The sequence below is a fragment of the Podarcis tiliguerta genome, assembly GCF_965153285.1.
Source record: "Podarcis tiliguerta genome assembly, chromosome: 2".
Classification (NCBI taxonomy): domain Eukaryota; kingdom Metazoa; phylum Chordata; class Lepidosauria; order Squamata; family Lacertidae; genus Podarcis; species Podarcis tiliguerta.
Window position 1 is genome coordinate 13,417,663 of NC_139535.1, and position 19,385 is coordinate 13,437,047.

Below are 19,385 nucleotides of genomic sequence, written 5' to 3' on the forward strand. Positions count from 1 at the left end.
CCTATAGAGCGAAAAATACGGCACTTAACCCGAGGTACCACTGTTAACATATGGGGAAAAACTTTCTGGCAGTAAGAGCTGTTCAACAGTGGAACGGACTCCCTCGGGAGGTGGTGAACTCTCCTTCCTTGGAGGTTTTTAAGCAAAGGTTGGAAGGCCATCTGTCACTGATGCTAGCTTGGATTCCTGCATTGTGGCGGGGGGTTGGACCAGATGACCACTGGGTGCCTTCCAACTCTACTATCTAAAAGCGTAACCAGTCTGCATGCAAGTCAACGGAGCTCAAGGCTTTGGCAGGCAACTGAGTGCTTGATTTGGCCTGGGAAGGAAACAAGGCCTTTTCTGCAACCTTGGAGAGGATTAATGATATCTCCGAATCTTGTCCAGGATGTTCTCTGTCCTCTCGCCTCCACCAGCTTCGTTTCTCAGAAGAGTTTTTGTTTGCGAGTGATGCCCTGTCTGCTAGTAAACAGGTTCGTGGTCAGGTGTTCACACACCTGTCTCAGCAACGTCCATGCTATTCCACGTCGACAGAATGGAAGATGGCAGGATCTGCAAGGATCGTAGAATCATACAGTCGGAAGGGACCCCAAGGGTCATCTAGTCCAACCCCCTGAAATGCAGAGATCTCAGCTAGAGCATCCATGGCAGATGGCCATCCAACCTCTGCTTATAAAACTATTATCTTGAGGGTCACCGGGTTCACCACCTCTTCTTTAGAGAGTGCTTTAATGCCCAAAATTTTGCTTTGGTTTTTAAAGTGGAACTGGTGTGTTTTAGCTGCTTTGGTGTGTGTGTGTGTGTGTGTGTGTGTGTGTGTTCAAAATCAGGGATGCAATATCGTAAGAGTGCAGAATGACAGGACAGAAGTATTTAATTCAAGTTGCTAGCATTCAAATTGCAAGTATTTTAAAATGTTATGAACACCTGCAGGGTTTTTTTTGGGGGGGGGGGACACACATAGCCAGCTGAAGCAATGAAAATTTCAAAAAAAGTAACTTTATTCTCTCTGTTACATAATCCTTTTAAAAGCACACAAATGATGGCTAAAAAACCCCTAAAAACAGAAGTAACGGCACTTTTACGAGGAATGTGTGACCTGCATGTTCCCAAATCAGTATCGTGTCAAAGGTAATAAAATAAGAATTTTAAAAGTTGGAATTTCTCCCTGTTAGCAATCAAATCACTGGAGGGGTATGTCCCAATCTCTTAGGACCCACCTGCACTAAGTATTTAAAGCTGTAGCGTGCCACTTTGAACAGTCCCAATGCATCCTGGGAACTGTAGTTTGTTAAGGGTGGTGAGAGTTGTTAGGAAACCCCTACACGCTTCAATTTCCAGAGAGGTTTCCAATCATTCCCCATTCCCAGGGAAAGTCTAGCTCTGCGAGGGAAATAGAGGGCTCTTTACAACTCTCAGCACCCTTAATAAACTACATTTTCCAGGACTCAAACGTTTCTCAGGTCTCAAACGTACTGCAAAGATGGGAATTAAGCTTGTCTTATTCTGACCTCATTCCACTACCACACTTGTCCACTCTTTATAGTGGTTCCCCTCCCGCAGGAAACTCCTGCCTAGGCTCTCAGATTCAGTCACCTGACCTAGAATGTCACGTGACTACATAAACCCTTCACCCACCAAAATAAACATATTCCTCACCCGTGAGACCTCCCCATTGCAGCTACAAGCCTCTTTGTGTAGAAGGGAGTCAGAGGCACGCACCGTGAGCCCCATCCCAAAATTGCACCCCAAACCCACCCCCTGACATTTCCGAAAGAGTAAGGCATGAGCAGCTGTTTAAGTACAGACCACTCTTTGCGATCACAACCCCTGGTCATGGAGGGGACCCAACTGCATGGAATGGCTACAAGGGGGAAACTTGCCCCTTTGCAGTTGTATATTCCTTCATATGGAGGGAAAGAATGGTGGAAATAAAGCGCAGGGAAATAAATGCAAAAGCCCAAAGTGAGCACAGTTAAGATGCTTCTTCCAACTGCAATATCCTGGAAAAAAACCTGCTTTCTACCCCAAAATAATTTTTTTCTGGTAGAGTTCACATTTTTTTGTTTGCCCCCAACACTTGCACAGTGAGGGCAATTCTCAAATCCGTTCATTTCCCCCCCTGTCAAAGGTACTGGATCAATACCCCTAAATTTTTCGATTGTCTGCAGCTTTTTTATATATAAAAAAAAAGTTAGAAGGAATCATTATTTCAAAACACAGTAATGACACGGAGGGCCTCTAAGCCTTCTTGGAAACATGCAAATAAAGCAGATGGGAAAACAATCTAAAAGCTGTGGTCAGGGAACGAATTCTTGCCTGAAAACCAGTTAAAATGGCCGCTCTTATATAGTCACAGATAAAGCTTTAGTGTGTCACCACCATTCTGGGGGTGATTTTTGGGGGTGATAGGAGGCCCCCTCAAGAGTCAGCACTTCAGAGTGAATCCCCTCTCCCGCAGCTGGAAAAAGGGCCTGATCCTCTCCCCAGCGAACGACGCCGAGTGGAAAGCAAAGATGTATTCGTCAGTCTCGGCGTCGAAGAAGCCCACCCAGCCTAACGGGTAGTCCAGGGCCACCAGAATCTTCTTGGGCTCCTTGGTCAACATCAACGGAGTGGTTTCGGGGAAAGTTAAGGCCAAGACTTCGTGAGGCAGGTACGTGGCGCAAAACGGCTTCCTCAGAGCCCAGATGCCCTCGTCAGGGCTGACGTTGAAGGATCCTTTCCGAGCGAGCGAGTCTCTCGCCACCCCCAGGGTCCAGCTGCCTTCTCCCAGCACCTCCACCGTCCACCATTGCGTCCCCGAAATGAACCTTTCGCGGCCGAGCACACAGACCTCCCAGTCAAATCTGTCCGAATGCTGGGAAACGTTCTTCTTCCGCCACTCCCTCTCCTTCCACGACGGTTCCCATCGCACGCTCTTCCGGTCCGGAGTGAGAACGAGATAGGGGTGCGCTGAGTTGGGATCCAGAACAACATTCACTGCAGGAAAGAGGGAAGACTGAGTGGCTTCAGGAAAGAAGGCCTGTGGCTTAGCAGTAGAGGCACATGCCTTGCACGTCAGAGTAATAAATAATAATAATAATAATAATACAGTGGTGCCCCGCAAGACGAATGCCTCGCAAGACGGAAAACCCGCTAGACGAAAGGGTTTTCCGTTTTGGAGGTGCTTCGCAGGACGAATTTCTCTATGGGCTTGCTTCGCAAGACGAAAATGTCTTGCGATTCCTGGGGTTTTTTTCCGCTCCCCACCCCTTTTTTCTAAGGCACTAAGCTGCTAATAGCCTTTTAGCAGCTAATCCGCTAATCCCTTAAGCCGCTAATAGCCGCTAATAGCCGCTAAACCGCTAATAGCGCTAATCCGCTAATGGGCTTGCTTCACAAGACGAAAAAACCGCTAGACGAAGAGATTCATGGAACGGATTCTTTTCGTCTTGCGAGGCACCACTGTAATAATAATAATTTTTATTTATACCCCGCCCTCCCCAGCCAAGGCCGGGCTCAGGGCAGCTAACAAGCAATAATAAAAACAAGTTGAATGAATACAACTTAAAAGCAAAATTAAAATACATTAAAATATTAAAATGTAGCCTCATCGCAGGAGAAGGAAAAGAAAAAAGAAAGAGGAGGAGGGAATCAAATTGGCTCCAAGCCAAAGGCCAGGCGGAACAACTCTGTCTTACAGGCCCTGCGGAAAGAAATCAGATCCTGCAGGGCCCTGGTCTCATGAGGCAGAGCGTTCCACCAGGCCGGAGCCAGTGTTGAAAAGGCCCTGGCTCTGGTTGAAGCTAATCTAACCTCCTTAGGGCCCGGGACCACTAGGGTGTTGCTATTTATGGACCTTGAGGCTCTCCATGGGGCATACCTGGAGAGGCCGGGGTCTCCAGCTACAATTTCCATCATCCCTGACCACTGGTCCTGCTAGCTAGGGATGATGGGAGTTGTAGTCCAAAAACAGCTGGAGACCTAAGTTCGGGAAACCCTGGTTGTAGACCATACTGAACTGGATCGGCCAATACAGTGGTACCTTGGTTCTCAAACACCTTGTGACTTGGACGTTTTGGCTCCTGAACGCCACAAACCTGGAAGTGAGTGTTCCAGTTTGCAAACGTTTTTTGGAAGCCGAATGTCCAACATGGCTTCCAACGGAGTGCAAGAAGCTCCTGCAGCCAATCGGAAGCTGCACCCTGGTTTCTGAACATTTTCGGATCTTGAACGGAACGGACTCCATTCGAGAACCAAGGAACCACTGTAGTTGGAGTCAGTACAACACAGCTTCCCATGCAAAGGATAATCTTCAGCTGCTGCAGAATCACCCCCAGCCTCTTCCCAAAACTTCAGCTGAATGTAGGCAAAGAGGCACAGCAAATAACCACAGGTTTCCCAACCAATTTTGTGAGTTCGTGGCTGGACTGCCATTTGATCTCTTGCTCAGGGCAGTTCACCTCATCCTATGCTATTCCATCTCCTGTACATCCTCATTGCAAAAGTAGCCCCCTGGTTATGCAGGGGGGGCTCTCTTAGACCCCAATGCCTAAACACCACCTCCTGTTAAAATGTCCCCTCTCTCTCTGTCTCCCCATGGAGGTTACCTGTGCTGACAGCTTCCTCCAAGTTGTTTGCGTCCAGAACTCGCTCCAGGGAACCTGTGAAGGAGAGGGAAATTGCTCAGACTCTCAAACATAAAGAAAATGGCCAGGGGCAAGGAAGGAACATCTGCAGAGTTTGAGGGTCCTGTTCCTGGCCTCTCCTCCCCAGGCCTAGAGTGGGGCCTGACAGACTACAAAAGAAATATATATATATTGTCCAGTAGCACCTTAGAGACCAACCAAGTTTGTTCTTGGTGTGAGCTTTCGTATCTGCTTTTGTATTTTGCATGCACACGAATGCTCATACCAAGAACAAACTTAGTTGGTCTCTAAGGTGCTACTGGACAATTTATCATTACAGTGGTAACTCGGGTTAAGTACTTAATTCGTTCTGGAGGTCCGTTCTTAACCTGAAACTGTTCTTAACCTGAAGCACCACTTTAGCTAATGGGGCCTCCTGCTGCCGCCACGCTGCCGGAGCACAATTTCTGTTCTCATCCTGAAGCAAAGTTCTTAACCTGAAGCACTATTTCTGGGTTAGCGGTCTGTAACCTGAAGTGTATGTAACCTGAAGCATGTGTAACCTGAGGTACCACTGTATTATTTATTATTATTATTATTATTATTATTATTATTATTATTATTATTTCTATTGCATCAGACCAACACGGCTACCTACCTGAATCTAGACTACAAAAGGACTGCTTACCACCCAGCAGAGAGTACTGCTTACATTCTTTTAAATTGTTTTGTAATTGCGTTTTTAAAAATTGTTTTAACACTGTGTGTGTGTGTTTGGGGTGGATTATCCAGCCACTTTTGTTTATATTTTATGTATTTTGTGTTTTTCTATTGTAATTTTATCTTGTGAACTGCCATGCAGGTATAGGGCAGTATATAAATTTTATTTTGAAGGTGATTTCATGAACAACACCAACAAAAACCAGCTCTCTCAAGGTGCAGAAAACCCTAGGGAGTCAGCCTTTAAATTGAGATCATGCTGTTTGGAATAACACTGTATTCTTAAAGCCTGTAATCAAGTCCAACGATATACGGAGCTGAAAGTGAGGGGAAGATTCCCAAAGCAGGAAGAGGAGGCATTTTCCATTTGTGCTGGTGCACTCGGAGACTTTTTGCTAATTGGGGCAGAGACAGAGCAATGGTGGTGCTGTATCTGCCCATTTATACCTGTGAAGCCTTTTCGGTCAACCATGCCCACCTGCCCTACTGAGCAAGCCACAAAGAGTCACCCCGTCAAAAGCGCCCACCTTCCAATATACCGCAGATGGGACTTATTATTTATTCAGTGGGCTGTGTTTGCCTGAGCTTCAGTCTGGACTAAGGATTCTGAGCCCCTGTGTTCTGATTTGATACATGATATCCAATCACAGGACATTTCAGGATTTGGGTCTCTGCCATTGGCCCTTAAACTCTGAGTCATGATTCGCAGCTTGGAAGTTCAGACAGCCAATCACGTTGGGGGTGGGAGTGGCCCAGGCCTTCAGAAATGTATATAAGCAATTGCTTTGCCCCCCCCGTTCTCGAGTTTTGTTGGTTCAATAAAGATTCTTGCTGTTATCACTGTGTCTTGCCTTGTGGGAACTCACCTACACTTTAGGACCTTCACAGGACTTGCAGCTATCATGATTTGTAGCCCCCAAGAGCCTTTTGTAAACTCATCTAAGACAGCAGCCTTACATGTTGTGGTGGCAAATTCCGTATAGATTGGAATATAGATTGTACGAAGGAGAAATAGAAGCAGGCAATGCCTCTTTTTTGAAGACCTACTGAGGGACCTTGCAGGGGAATTGACCCCCCCACACCACTTTTTAATGCCATTTGTTGCAGAGGAGCATAGCTGCCAACGTTACCCTTTTTTAAAAGGAAATTCCCTTATTCCGAATAGGATTCCTCGCGAGAAAAGGGAAAGGTTGACAGCTATGCAGAGGAGCCTGAAATTGGAGCTTTCTGAGAACACCCGTAGCTATTTCCCTTCCTTCAAATGTCAACTGTGTTGGAATATTCTAGAAAGAACTTGAGAACTGGTCTTGAACAGGTTGCCAGGCAACAGAAAAATCTACCCAGCAGCAGGTGTCTTCACTGAGGGTACGTGATCAACAAGGGTCGGTGTGTAAATGAGCATGAGTTTCTGGCCAGATGGGTGGAAGAGAAAAGGATTGTGTTATTTTATTTGTATTCAACCAGTGTACATGTTTGTAAATAATAAAGATACTCAGTTAAAAGGAAACTCCGCTGCAAGTCTATTAGTAGAAGAAAACCCAAGAGTAAATGCTGCAAACAAACTGTACCTTTGTAATTCTCCATGGCAGCCTCTAAAGCAGTGGTTTTCTGAACGGCGATTCTGAAATGGGCTTCCAAGCAGGAATGAAGGTCCACCACAGGCTCTGCTAAATTCTCTTCACACCTGGAAGAAAATACAAAATAGTAAAATAATGCCATTCTCCTGTGAACTTGTATCATTAAAGGACAAGATGGGCTTTTAACTCAAGAACCACTCTTGAACAAGTGCCTCGGCCTGGTGTTTTAAAACTTGAGACCTCTTGTACATTTTAACATTTATTTTTCTAGTAAAAATAAAAATTATAGACCACTTAATCATGAAAGAAAAAAACTTCCAAGAGGGTCACATAAAACAATGTAAAATAGTAATAAAAAAAGAGCTTGTCTCCTTAAGCTGGATCAGGCCCAGATTGTATCTGGCCCAGATAACAAAACTATCCTCCATGAATCCCCAAAAGCAGGTAGACAGCTCTCACATTGCAGAGGAAATAAGAAAGCCACAATCTTCCATATTATCCCTTCGAAGAAAACTGCTTGCAGCAGTTGATTGTATCTAAGGGATGTTAGAACCATATTTTACAGAGATCCATTTCTGCTTGTTTTTTAAAATAGCAGGGCAGCACCAACTCAAAATTAAAAGAGACAGACAGACAACAGTGTGAACCATGCACAGTGAAGGAATACAGCGTCATTTGTTTGCAGGAACACCCCCAGTGTGACCGAAACTCGTCCATGCAAAGAGCAAAGGACACAAAAAGAGGAGCTACATACCTACTGATGACATTGCTAATGTCCTGAAAGAAAGAGAGAAATAGATCTCAGCTACACAGACAAAAGGGACGCGGGTGGCGCTGTGGGTTAAACCACAGAGCCTAGGACTTGCCGATCAGAAGGTCAGCGGTTTGAATCCCCGTGACGGGGTGAGCTCCCGTTGCTCGGTCCCTGCTCCTGCCAACCTAGCACTTCGAAAACACGTCAAAGTGCAAGTAGATAAATAGGTACTGCTCCGGCGGGAAAGTAAACGGCGTTTCCGTGCACTGCTCTGGTTCGCCAGAAGCGGCTTAGTTATGCTGGCCACATGACCCGGAAGCTGTACGCCGGCTCCCTCAGCCTATAGAGCGAGATGAGCGCCGCAACCCCAGAGTCGGCCACGACTGGACCTAATGGTCAGGGGTCCCTTTACACAGACAAAACACGCACGGGGCTTCCTCTTGTCCTAGTGGTGATTTCTTTGTCTGTGGAAAGCAAATGGCTGTTCCTAGGATCCTGCCTCCTTCATTCCAAGGGTCCTGGAACATGCATTTTGTGTGTGTTTGTGTGTGATTCTAAGTCTCACCTGCAAGAATTCGCTCGGGGGCTGCCGGCACTTCCCTCCCATCTCAGCAATCAGCCCATTGAGCCGGGAAATCTCCTCGGAGAGTCTGGTGAGGTTCTCATCCTGCTTCCTCTCCAGCAATTTGGTCAGGTCTTCCAGCTGGTCTAGCCAGAGGTGCTGTTTCTGAACGAGGTACTCGTGCATTTTCTCAAAGGCGGACATGATCTTCTGCTTCTCCGTTTCTAACTCTTTCTGGGAGTGGGAGAGAATACATGAAGAAAAAATAAGGGAGAAGAACAGGGCCAGATGTAGGTTTGATGAGTCCCTAAGCCACTGCAAGAAGATCAAACGTATCCATTCTGAAGGAAATCAGCCCTGAGTGCTCACTGGAAGGACACATCCTGAAGCTGAGGCTCCAATAGTTTGGCCACCTCATGAGAAGAGAAGACTCCCTGGAAAAGACCCTGATGTTGGGAAAGATGGAGGGCACAAGGAGAAGGGGATGACAGAGGACGAGGTGTTTGGACAGTGTTCTCGAAGCTACCAGCATGAGTTTGACCAAGCTGCGGGAAGCAGTGGAAGACAGGAGTGCCTGGCGTGCTCTGGTCCATGGGGTCACAAAGAGTCGGACACGACTAAACGACTAAACAACAACAAGCTACTGAAGCTATTGGGGCCCTCTATATGTCAGCTGTTCTTTGTCAACAATAATTTTTGCTGTGTTTTGTGTTGAATATATGCTATATGGTAATTTATGGATCTCATAGGTATCTAAAGCCATGTGCACATAACAAAATATGTATTTCATCAAAGTAACTGTTCAACTGAAATATAATTTTGGAAATGTACACCCAGTTTTTCCCCCCCTTTAATTTTTTTGGGGCCCCCAAGGGGGTGGGCCCTAAGCTACAGCTTCTTTAGCGTATACGTAAATCCAGCACTGGAAGAGGAGATTCAGGTTGGAGAACCTTGGGCCCTTCAGATCCCACCATCCTGGTCATTGCTTGTCCTTGTTGGGACTAATGGGAAGAGAAGCTCCCAAGGGACTGCTGGGAGAGTTTACCTCTTTCGTAGTGGGATAAGATCTACCTGTGAGAGAGGCATGGAAGTAGCCAAGATTTTTGGGGATGAGGCAGGCTTTTGCTAGGAGGACAGAACTTCAGATTTGTATTCATTTTTACTGTTGGGGGGGCAACTGGCCCCCGCTCCCCCTTGGCTATGCCCATGGAGAGAGGATTTTGTATTCTTCTTTTTCTGTTTTATTTTTGTTTAGATTAAGTTTTTTTAGTGTAACACATTACGAAAAGTCTTAATAATTTAATTACAGTGATACCTCGGGTTACATACGCTTCAGGTTACATATGCTTCAGGTTACAGACTCCGCTAATCCAGAAATAGTACCTTGGGTTAAGAACTTTGCTTCAGGATGAGAACAGAAATCATGCTCCGGCGGCACGGCAGCAGCGGGAGGCCCCATTATCTAAAGTGGTGCTTCATGTTAAGAACAGACCTCCGGAACAAATTGAGTACTTAATCTGAGGTACCACTGTATTTTTAAAACAATTTTGAGGGCCAGGGAGCCCTCTGAATTACCAAGCCAGGGAGGTCTGAATTACAAAAACCGACATAGCTGGTTGTTCAGAACTTGCGGGTACAGAAAAGGGGGCACCTTGCCTCAATATCGTACCCACAATCTCTCTGACAAGAGATTGTCTGCATGAAAGGCAAACCCATCCCCATCTCTGCCCAGAAGGTTGACCTTGACAGGTGACTTTATCAGTCACTTGGCCATGATGTCATTTGATTGATAGGTGGGTGGCCCCTGCCCATCTGTCAATACTGGCCCACAGATTCCCCACCATAATGACATGAACCTACCAGACATTTCTGCTTTTTCTCATCTTTAGCTAATTTCCGGTTCACAAGCCTTTTCCTCTCTTGCTTCAAAGACTTCACATAGACACCAATTCTCTCCTGAAGAGAACAGAAAAGTCATTTAGCTTGGTTAGGAGTTCAACCCACCTGATTTTAAGCAGCCATTTCCTTAGAAAATAAAGCCCGATTCTTCTTCTTCTTCTTCTTCTTCTTCTTCTTCTTCTTCTTGTCCCCATCTCTGACTAGCCTGCTCAAAGTGGTGATATTTTGGGAAGAGATGGGAAGAACTTCAATAAGAAGTTGAAACTTTGGGGTCACATGCTTTGTTATTGCTATTAATCGCCTTCTATACCAAAGTCTCTAGGCCATGCGAAACAGAACAGCCAACAGCAACTGAAAACAGGAAACCCAGGAGGTTTGAAACAAAAGTAAAACTTATTATTACTAAATACAGTGGTGCCTCGCAAGACGAAATTAATCCGTTCCGCGAGTCTCTTCGTCTTGCGTTTTTTTCGTCTTGCGAAGCACGGCTATTAGCGGCTTAGCGGCTATTAACGGCTTAGCGGCTTTAAGAAAAAGGAAACAAACTCGCAAGAACTCGCAAGACGTTTCGTCTTGCGAAGCAAGCCCATAGGAAAATTCGTCTTGCGGAACGACTAAAAAAACGGAAAACTCTTTCATCTAGCGAGTTTTTCGTCTTGTGAGGCATTCGTCTTGCGGGGCACCACTGTACTATGCCTAAATGGAGATAACCATAATAGTACTGAACATTTGCATAGGGCTTTCCGGCGCTCAATCAGTGTCGGATCCTAGTTTTGCAAGACCTTTTTGTGCAAGACTTGCCAGAGAAAGTTCATCTCGCTTTCAGGCCAAGGGAGCCGGCATTTGTCTACAGACAGCTTTCCAGGTCATGTGGCCAGCATGACTAAACCACTTCTGGTGCAACGGAACACTGTGACGGAAACCAGAGTGCACGGAAACGCCATTTGCCTTCCCGCCATGCGGTACCTAATTATCTACTTGCACTGGTGTGCTTTCAAACTGCTAAGCTGGCAGGAGCTGGGACAGAGCAACGGGAGCTCAACCCGATGCAGAAATTCGAACCACCGACCTTCCAATCGGCAAGCCCAAGGGGCTCAGTGGTTTAGGCCACAGTGCCATCAGCGTCCCTTTTAAAAGTCACTTGATCCAGGGACAGTCCACATATATATCAGCCTGTTTCTGCCTCTGTTCCTTAATGGTGACTGCTCTCGCTCAGGCTGCACAGAAGATGCATTTGGGTTCCAATATATTCATTCCGACTGGGCGAACCAGAGCAGTGCACGGAAACGCCGTTTACCTTCCCGCCAGAGTGGTACCTATTTATCTACTTGCACTTTGACGTGTTTTCGAACTGCTAGGTTGGCAGGAGCAGAGACCGAGCAACGGGAGCTCGCCCCGTCGTGGGGATTCGAACCGCCAACCTTCTGATCGGCAAGTCCTAGGCTCTGTGGTTTAACCCACAGCACCACCCACGTCCCAGCAAGTGGCCGGTAGCCAGGTGCAAAATGCGCCTGGCTAATTTCGAACGCTGCTCCTCACCCACCTATTACAGCAATTTCCTACCTTATACTGCTGAGAAGCCTCTTCAGGGGGCAACACACTGTGGCCTCTGTGCAAGTTCAACCCGTCACACACCTCACAGATGGGGACTTCGTCATCCATGCAGAAGAGTTTCAGGGCTTCCCCGTGCGTCTTGCATACCCCATCTTTTCCCTCGACTTGTCTTTCCTCCTGAATCTTCTTGATAAGCACAAGGCTTGCCAGTTGCCAGTTTGGGCTGAAGTTATTTGGCTCAACCTGTTCTCTGCACAGCGGGCAGGAAGGGTCTGCATCGGGCTCCCCCAAATATTGGGTGATGCAGGCTTGGCAGAAGTTGTGCCCGCAGTCTACAGTCACTGGGTCTTCGAAGTAGTCCAGGCAGATGGGACAGGTTGCTTCATAGTAGAATGACACGCTGGTGGGACTCCTGGTTGCCATGGCTGCCTCCCTCTGAAGCAAAAGGAAAGGTGTGGTTAGCGAGAGCTCTGTGGATCAGGCCAAAGGCCCATCAAAGGCCTGCAATATTTTCTCACAGTGGCCAACCAAAAGCCTGTGAGCAGGACGTGAGGACAACGTCCCTCTCCCTCTGTTATTCAGAAGAGCATTTCCTGATATGGTCATCATTGATAGTTCGGTCCGCCATGAATTTGTCCAACCCAATGAGGCTGTGCTTCATTTATTTATCACTACACTGGTACCTCAGGTTACAGACGCTTCAGGTTACAGACTCTGCAAACCCAGAAATAGTACCTCAGGTTAAGAACTTTGCTTCAGGATGAGAACAGAAATCATGCTCTGGTGGTGCGGCGGCAGCAGGAGGCCCCATTAGCTAAAGTGGTACCTCAGGTTAAGAAAAGTTTCAGGTTAAGAACAGACCTCCAGAACGAATTAAGTTCTTTACCTGAGGTACCACTGTACAGTTATACCTCATGTTGTGACTGCTTCAGGTTACAGTGGTGCCGCGCAAGACGAAATAAATTCGTTCCGCGAGTTTTTCGTTGTGCGAGTTTTTTCGTCTTGCGAAGCACCACTGCAGTTAAACACTAACAATGGCGGGGAGGGGCGGGGAGAAGCAGGACAGCTGCCGCAGCCGGTACCTCAGACTCACCCGCGCCTTGTGGCCACCGTGCGACGCAGCTGCTGGAGGGCGGCGGGGCTCAGGAGCGCGACTCCGGCTGCAACGCCGGCTGCTGGCGGCAATGGCTCTCTGAGAGGAGCACGCGAGGGCGGTGGGCAGCGGCGCGAGGCACTAACCGTCAGCCGGAAGGTGGGAGGGAGCCGGAGGAGCGAGCGTGCGTGAGTGCAGTGACCGTCGCCATGACACGAGAGGCAGGGCCGTTTCGTCTAGCGAAGTAAGCCCTTAGGAAAATCCGTCTTGCGAAGCACCTCAGAAAATGAAAAACCCTTTCGTCTAGCGAGTTTTTCGTCTTCCGAGGCATTCGTCTTGCGGGGTACCACTGTACGTGTTTTTGTGTTGCGTCCCGCGGCAACCTCAAGTACCGGAACGGGTTACTTCTGGGTTTCGCTGCTCGCACATGCGCAGAAGCACTAAATTGTGCTGCGTGCGTGCCCAGACACAGCGATTCGGCATGTGTTAGTTCCGTGTTGCGGACGGGTCTCCAGAACGGATCTTGTCCGTAACACGAGGTTCCACTGTACAGTGGTACCTCAGGTTAAGTACTTAATTCGTTTCGGAGGTCCGTACTCAACCTGAAACTGTTCTTAACCTGAAGCACCACTTTAGCTAATGGGGCCTCCTGCTGCCATCGCGCCACCGGAGCACAATTTCTGTTCTCATCCTGAAGCAAAGTTCTTAACCTGAAGCACTATTTCTGGGTTAGCGGAGTCTGTAACCTGAAGTGTATTTAACCTGAAGCGTATGTAACCCGAGGTAGCACTGTATATCTTTATCCGGTGCTGTTTTTCTAGGAAAAAAAGAGGTGCCGGAACTCACCATGAACGCCTCCTTGTTCTCTTAGGATGGCAATGGCGCCCACCTGAGAGGTGCCGGATCGCACCTTTCCCCCACGGAGCTGAAGGCAGCGTGCATGGTCTTTCCTCACAACAACCCTGTGAGGAAGGGCACCAGAGAGCATGCCCGGCTCACAGTCACCCTGTGAACAAAATGGCTGAGCAGGGATTTGAAGCCTGGACTCCCAGGTCCTAGCCTTAACCACTACACCGCACTGCCTTTCCCTGCCTAGAACTGTGGGAGATGGGGGCAGGGAGACCCACTGAGATCCCCTGGGTCCATATGACTGCTTTCACACACCTCTTTTTTATGTATTTGTGGTCTTAGAAATTCCTTTAAGGGTTTTTCCCTGTTCTTTTACATTCACTAGGTTGGCAGGAGCAGGGAATCAGCAACGGGAGCTCATCCCGTCGCGGGGATTCAAACCGCTGACCTTCTGATCGGCAAGTCCTACAACTCTTGCTCCTTAAGATGGACTGGATAGAGGAATCTGTAGAGCTTGGCTGTTGTACACTACTTAATTCTACCTATCAAACTGTTTCTTAAAAAAATATTTACTCTCCCACATTCAGCTTTTTGTCCTTTTGTTGTCTTAGATAAAGCTGAAGGCAAAAGAGGGCTCTTGTTTCCACCTTTTCTTTTTAATGTGCTTTTCTTCGTATGAGGAGGAAGAGCAGTACTTGCAATTTTGGAAGAGGAGCCTCAGAGTCATTAATACTCTGCACTTGCTCAAGAACTATATTCTTTTGAGATTTTATCTCATTCAAAATCCATGCCTAAACCACTTTAAAATTCCCAGGGGATGTAACAAAATAATAAATAAAGACTAAAAGACTACCTATCTCTCTCTCACACACACAAAATGCAAACAAACAGCATTATAAAAACAGAAATTCAGGAGACCAATGTTAAAATCCAAAACAACCAGAAGCTGGCTGGGTGACCTTGGGCCAGTCTCCAACTCTCAGCTTAACAGGGTTGTTGAAAAAACCCTGAAAAAAGGAGGGCGGGTGAAAATGCTGAACGCCACCTTGAGCTCTTCGGAGAAAATGTGAAATAAACACAATACAATAATAAAATAAAGGAGCAGGCAACTCCTGAGGAAGAAGATACGCCTTCGCAAGATGTCTGAATACCATTTCACACACTACTGGGCACAATTCAAGTACAGTGGTACCTCGGGTTACAGACGCTTCAGGTTACAGACTCTGCTAACCCAGAAATAGTACCTCAGGTTAAGAACTTTACCTCAGGATGAGAACAGAAATTGCGCGGCGGCAGCAGGATGCCCCATTAGCTAAAGTGGTGCTTCAGGTTAAGAACAGTTTCAGATTAAGAACGGATCTCCAGAACGAATTAAGTTCTTAACCCGAGGTACCACTGTAGAATAAAACTTTACATGGGGCTGTGGCACAAATGGACCATAGATGGGAAAGGGGAGCCAATAGCTGAAATATTTAATGTTCAGCATTTAATACTGAATCAAAGTGGGGCCAACACATTGAAACAGCAAGGCCCTGCCTTCCTGCCTTACCTCGTTTTGGCACCAAGCTGAAAGCTGAAGCTTTCTTGGCCGCTAACCACACCCTGTTGCAAACTCAAGGGGGGGGGGCATTAAAAAAACTGGTACTTTGAAACGCTTATCCCCCACTCTCACTTTCTCTTACGCACCCCTTTGCTAAACCCACGTGTGTCACTTTTCATTCTAATAGCATTTATGAACCGCTTAATCAAAGCAGGCTCTAGTAAAAACGGTAGATGAAAAGCTGCTGAAATCCAGAAGGAAATTAAGGTAAATTAAAATTAAAAGAACAGCAACCCAGATATACAATTTTTTTTTTTTTACTGACTGTATTTGATTTACTGCCTACCCAGGCCTTAGGGCAGGTCACAGCCATTTAAAACACAGTGCTAAAAAAAAAAAAAAGAATTCAGAAAGTAACAAATTACACACAAGCGTTTTTGAACGGGAAGAACCACGTGCGCCACCTTGCGCTACGAAAGAGGAGGAAGATTTAATTTCTTGCACGGCGGCTTGTTTTGTTTGCTCAGGACAAGGGACCACCCAAACCCTGCAACCCCCCCCCCCCAAAAAAAGAAGGCTCTCTGCCTTCTCGCAGCCCTGCTGCACAAAACCATCACCTTAGCTTTTCCGCTTGCAGAGCGAGCGCCGCTTTCCCAGGCTGCGAATTGGAGACAAACCAAAACAAGGGGGATAAAAGGCGCTAGTCCCGCTGAAAATTCGAAAGCGCCTCGCCTGGGATTGGTCAGGACGGTGCAGGCTGCGCTCCTCCGGCCAATCGGGGAGAGGGGCGGGGCGGACCAAGAGCAATTACAACACACAAACGCACCCCGCCCCGAAATCTCGTTTCTTGCCGCCCCTACCTGCGATGCTGTCTGGGGTGGGAAGAATTGGGAATAAGAGTTAGCTGCCTCCCACGGGGATTGGAACCTGGGACCAGCCCTGTGCAAAGTGGCTGGATGAGTCCCCTCTCTGAAACCTCCGTGTAAGGAATTGTTAGAATTTTAGAGTTGGGATGGACCCCCGGGGGTCATCTAGCCGAACCCCCTGCAATGCAGGAGGCTCAGCTAAAGCACCTGTGACAGATGGCCATCCCACCTCTGCTTAAAAGCCTCCAAGGAAGGAGAGCCCTCCAGGATATGAAATAAGATTTTTAAATTTTATTTTTGTATGGGATCTTTATGAGCTCTTTGGGGGGGGGGGGAAATCTCCCTGTACTTTTTAATGTTTTGTTTCATAAAATTTTATATATGGCTCAGCTATAGGGGGAAACCTCCAAAAGCGGTTTACAAAAAAGGATAATGCAATTATCACTTAAAAAATGTACACCATATATGCATATACAGTGGTTGCGAACGGGATCCGTTCTGGAGGTCCGTTCGCAACATGAAAAGAACACAACCCGCAGCGGCGCACCTGCAGGTTGCCATTCACCGCTTCTGCGCACGCGCATGACATTGTTTTGCGCATGTGACGAAACCCGGAAGTAACCCTTTCCAGTACTTCTGGGTCACCCCAGAATGTAACCTGAAAGAACATAACATGAAGCGGACGTAACTGTTGGGATACTGCCAGGGAGACAAAGTCCATCTTGACTCCACGTCGTCTCCGGACGTCCATCGATCTCCCGTAGACACGCAGTATCAGCAATTAGCGACAGGAGCTCCAGAAATAGCTTCCCACATTCCAGAGCCGATGCACGCTCTATCAGCAGATAATGCCCAGAGTGGAAGATGCACCCAGGAGAGCATGATTTACAAGTTTATTCAGCGTTGATCAGAACAAAGAAAAACATGACTGCCTGCTTCAGATGTCTCCGGCAGAGAGAGAGAAACGAAAGCAAAGACACAACATAAACATCCTGTGAAACAGGGAAATACGCAGGCTGTGACACAAACATCCTCTCCCTTTTAAGGTGGAACGGGAAAATATCCTAACAGTAACATGAGGTGTGACCGTAGTGTTTTATGTGTTATTGAAAAGGATATCAAAATATTTCACTCTAGGGTTTGAGGGTGAAGCAGGAGAGCTGCCATGGGCACAGCCTGCGGCGTGCAGCTGCCCCCATCAAGTAAATAAATAAATAAAAATACTTAACTGGTCAATTGTGTCACATATAACTCAGTTCTGCCTAAATCCTGGTTATGCCCATGGAAGCTTCTGGTGCGAACTCTCACCTGCCACATGCAAAACGGGGGTGGGAGTGGGAAACCTGAGGTGCCTCCCCCCCCCCCGCCGGTCCTGCCTGGCTGGTTGAGCCAAAACTAGATTCCTTGGGAAGGTAACATGGCTGCAATCTGGTGTTTCCTTGAAAGAAACCTCACAGAACTCAGTAAAATGGTAAAGCTAAAGGACCCCTGAAAGTTAAGTCCAGTCGCGAAAGACTGGGGTTGAATAATAATAAATTGTATTTATACCCTGCCCTCCCCAGCCAAGGCCGGGCTCAGGGCGGCTAACAAGCAATAATAAAAACAAGCTGAATGAATACAACTTAAAAACAAGATTAAAATACAACATTAAAATGCAGCCTCATCACAGGAGAAAGGAAAAAAGAGGTGGAGCGAATAAGGGTTGAAGCGCTCATCTTGCTTTATTGAGGACTCAAATAGGGCTGCATGCAAACGCACCTTTGCTGCTAGGTTTTGCTAACTGAAAAGGTGAAGAAAGGTGGAACAGCTGTGTGTTGTTGGCATTAAAAAGAGGCATCGATGCCAAGAAAGACTGCAAAACAAGATTAGCAGTTTCTGTCCGTTGCACTGTTTTGGATAATCCAGTTCTCTCTGCACACAAGTTGAAAGGAAGCAACATAAAAGAGGGGCTTTTTAGTGGGATAAGCAGCCTCATTTGGCTAAGATCCTCAGGTGTTGCACGCAGGGTTTAATACTGTTGCTCACTACCACCCCAAACTCTCAAAGGTGACATTTTAGGGGTTCCAGGCATTGCTGCGGAGTTCGTGTTTTTGGAATTGAGGCACAGCAGAGACTGTGGCGTCTCCAGGATATATGGTTTATTTGACACATACAGTGGTACCGCGGGTTACAGATGCTTCAGGTTACAGACTCTGCTAACCCAGAAACAGTACCTTGGGTTAAGAACTTTGCTTCAGGATGAGAACAGAAATCGTGCTCTGGCGGCGTGGCGGCAGCAGGAGGCCCCATTACCTAAAGTGGTACCTCAGGTTAAGAACAGTTTCAGGTTAAGAACAGACCTCCAGGAGGAATTATCTGTGGGATTGAGTGTAGGTATGTTTGAACGTTTTTAAGGATTATATTAAATGTATGTTTGTATGCTTATTATATATTTGCAATATGTGTGTATTAATGCTGAATTATTTTAATAATAAAAACTTTTCCCAAAAAAATGAAGGGAGAAAACAACTTTGCTTCAGGATGAGAACAGAAATCGTGCAGCAGTGGCGCAGCAGCCCCATTAGCTAAAGTGGTGCTTCAGGTTAAGAGCAGTTTCAGGTTAAGAACAGACCTCCAGAACGAATTAAGTTCTTAACCCGAGGTACCACTGTATATTCCACCTGAGCCTATGATGGAGGGGTTCATAGTAATAACACCCCAAAAGGGTTGACCTTCTCCCATAGCCACAGCCTTGGACTCTGAATTCAGGCTTGGCATTCTCTCCACCATTCCAGCCTGCTAGTTCACATAACTATCTCCCCTAAACTGGCTTTATTTCTCCTATCAGTAAAGAGCCCCCCCCCCCCCAATTCATCTGCCACAGAGCCCCTTCCTCTGTCCTCCTTACACCTAACCAGGATAGCCTGGCTTGATTTGAACACTTCCTTAAGCTGGGAACTAGGAGTCTGGCACCCAGTTTTACACCCACCAAACACTACCATAGCATAGGCTGACCTGCCAAACTTAGCTATGTCCCTGTGGTGTTTGCCCTCCTAGGTGTGTGACATCATACTGGGTCATAAGGAAAGGGTTAACTAATTGTAAAATGAATAACCAATAGGAATCCAATGGGAGGAGTTAGTTAAGAGTCCTTAAGAAGTCAGCCTGAAGTCTGGAGTTGGGCAAGTTTGATGTGAGAGAATCTGTTAAGAGGAGTTAGTTAAACAGTTGAGATAATCAGTCAGAAGGTGTAGGCCGGTAAAGAAACTAAGGTTAAGAAAGGGACAAGAAAAATTATCTGAAACCATAAACTTGTTAATGCTTATAAAATAAACTTGTTTATTTGGTTTAATGTTAACAACTGTCCACTCAGTGTGTACCC

The 19,385-nt window shown here is 46.8% G+C and overlaps 1 protein-coding gene across 6 annotated transcripts; it reads right to left on the minus strand.

Annotated features, from left to right (window-relative positions):
- Nucleotides 1–481: 481 nt before the first annotated feature.
- LOC310670847 (tripartite motif-containing protein 10-like) lies at nucleotides 482–19,038 on the minus strand. Of its 6 annotated transcripts, none has more exons than XM_083426647.1 (7): nucleotides 15,168–15,236; nucleotides 11,686–12,111; nucleotides 10,084–10,179; nucleotides 8,227–8,457; nucleotides 6,899–7,014; nucleotides 4,593–4,646; nucleotides 981–2,982 (listed from the first exon to the last, which is right to left on the minus strand). In XM_083426647.1, the coding sequence occupies exons 2-5, from the start codon at nucleotides 12,097–12,099 to the stop codon at nucleotides 7,009–7,011; spliced, it is 747 nt and encodes a 248-aa protein (XP_083282773.1). In that variant the 5' UTR covers nucleotides 12,100–12,111; nucleotides 15,168–15,236; the 3' UTR covers nucleotides 981–2,982; nucleotides 4,593–4,646; nucleotides 6,899–7,008. The 6 variants fall into 6 exon arrangements, with proteins under 6 accessions (XP_083282770.1, XP_083282773.1, XP_083282774.1 ...); XM_083426648.1 differs by lacking the exon at nucleotides 15,168–15,236 and adding an exon at nucleotides 19,019–19,038 and having other exon boundaries at nucleotides 1,437–2,982; XM_083426646.1 differs by lacking the exon at nucleotides 15,168–15,236 and adding an exon at nucleotides 15,776–15,842 and having other exon boundaries at nucleotides 1,437–2,982.
- Between the last annotated feature and the right edge of the window lie 347 nt (nucleotides 19,039–19,385).

Excerpts from the sequence above, each read along its gene's own strand:
- LOC310670847 (XM_083426644.1), bottom strand. The coding sequence starts at position 4,283 with ATGGGAAGCTGTGTTGTACTGACTCCAACTACAGTGGTTCCTTGGTTC. Across the intron at positions 2,983-4,027 it reads CAAGGTGTTTGAGAACCAAG|TGAATGTTGTTCTGGATCCC; the intron begins GTACCACTGTAT and ends TCTTTCCTGCAG.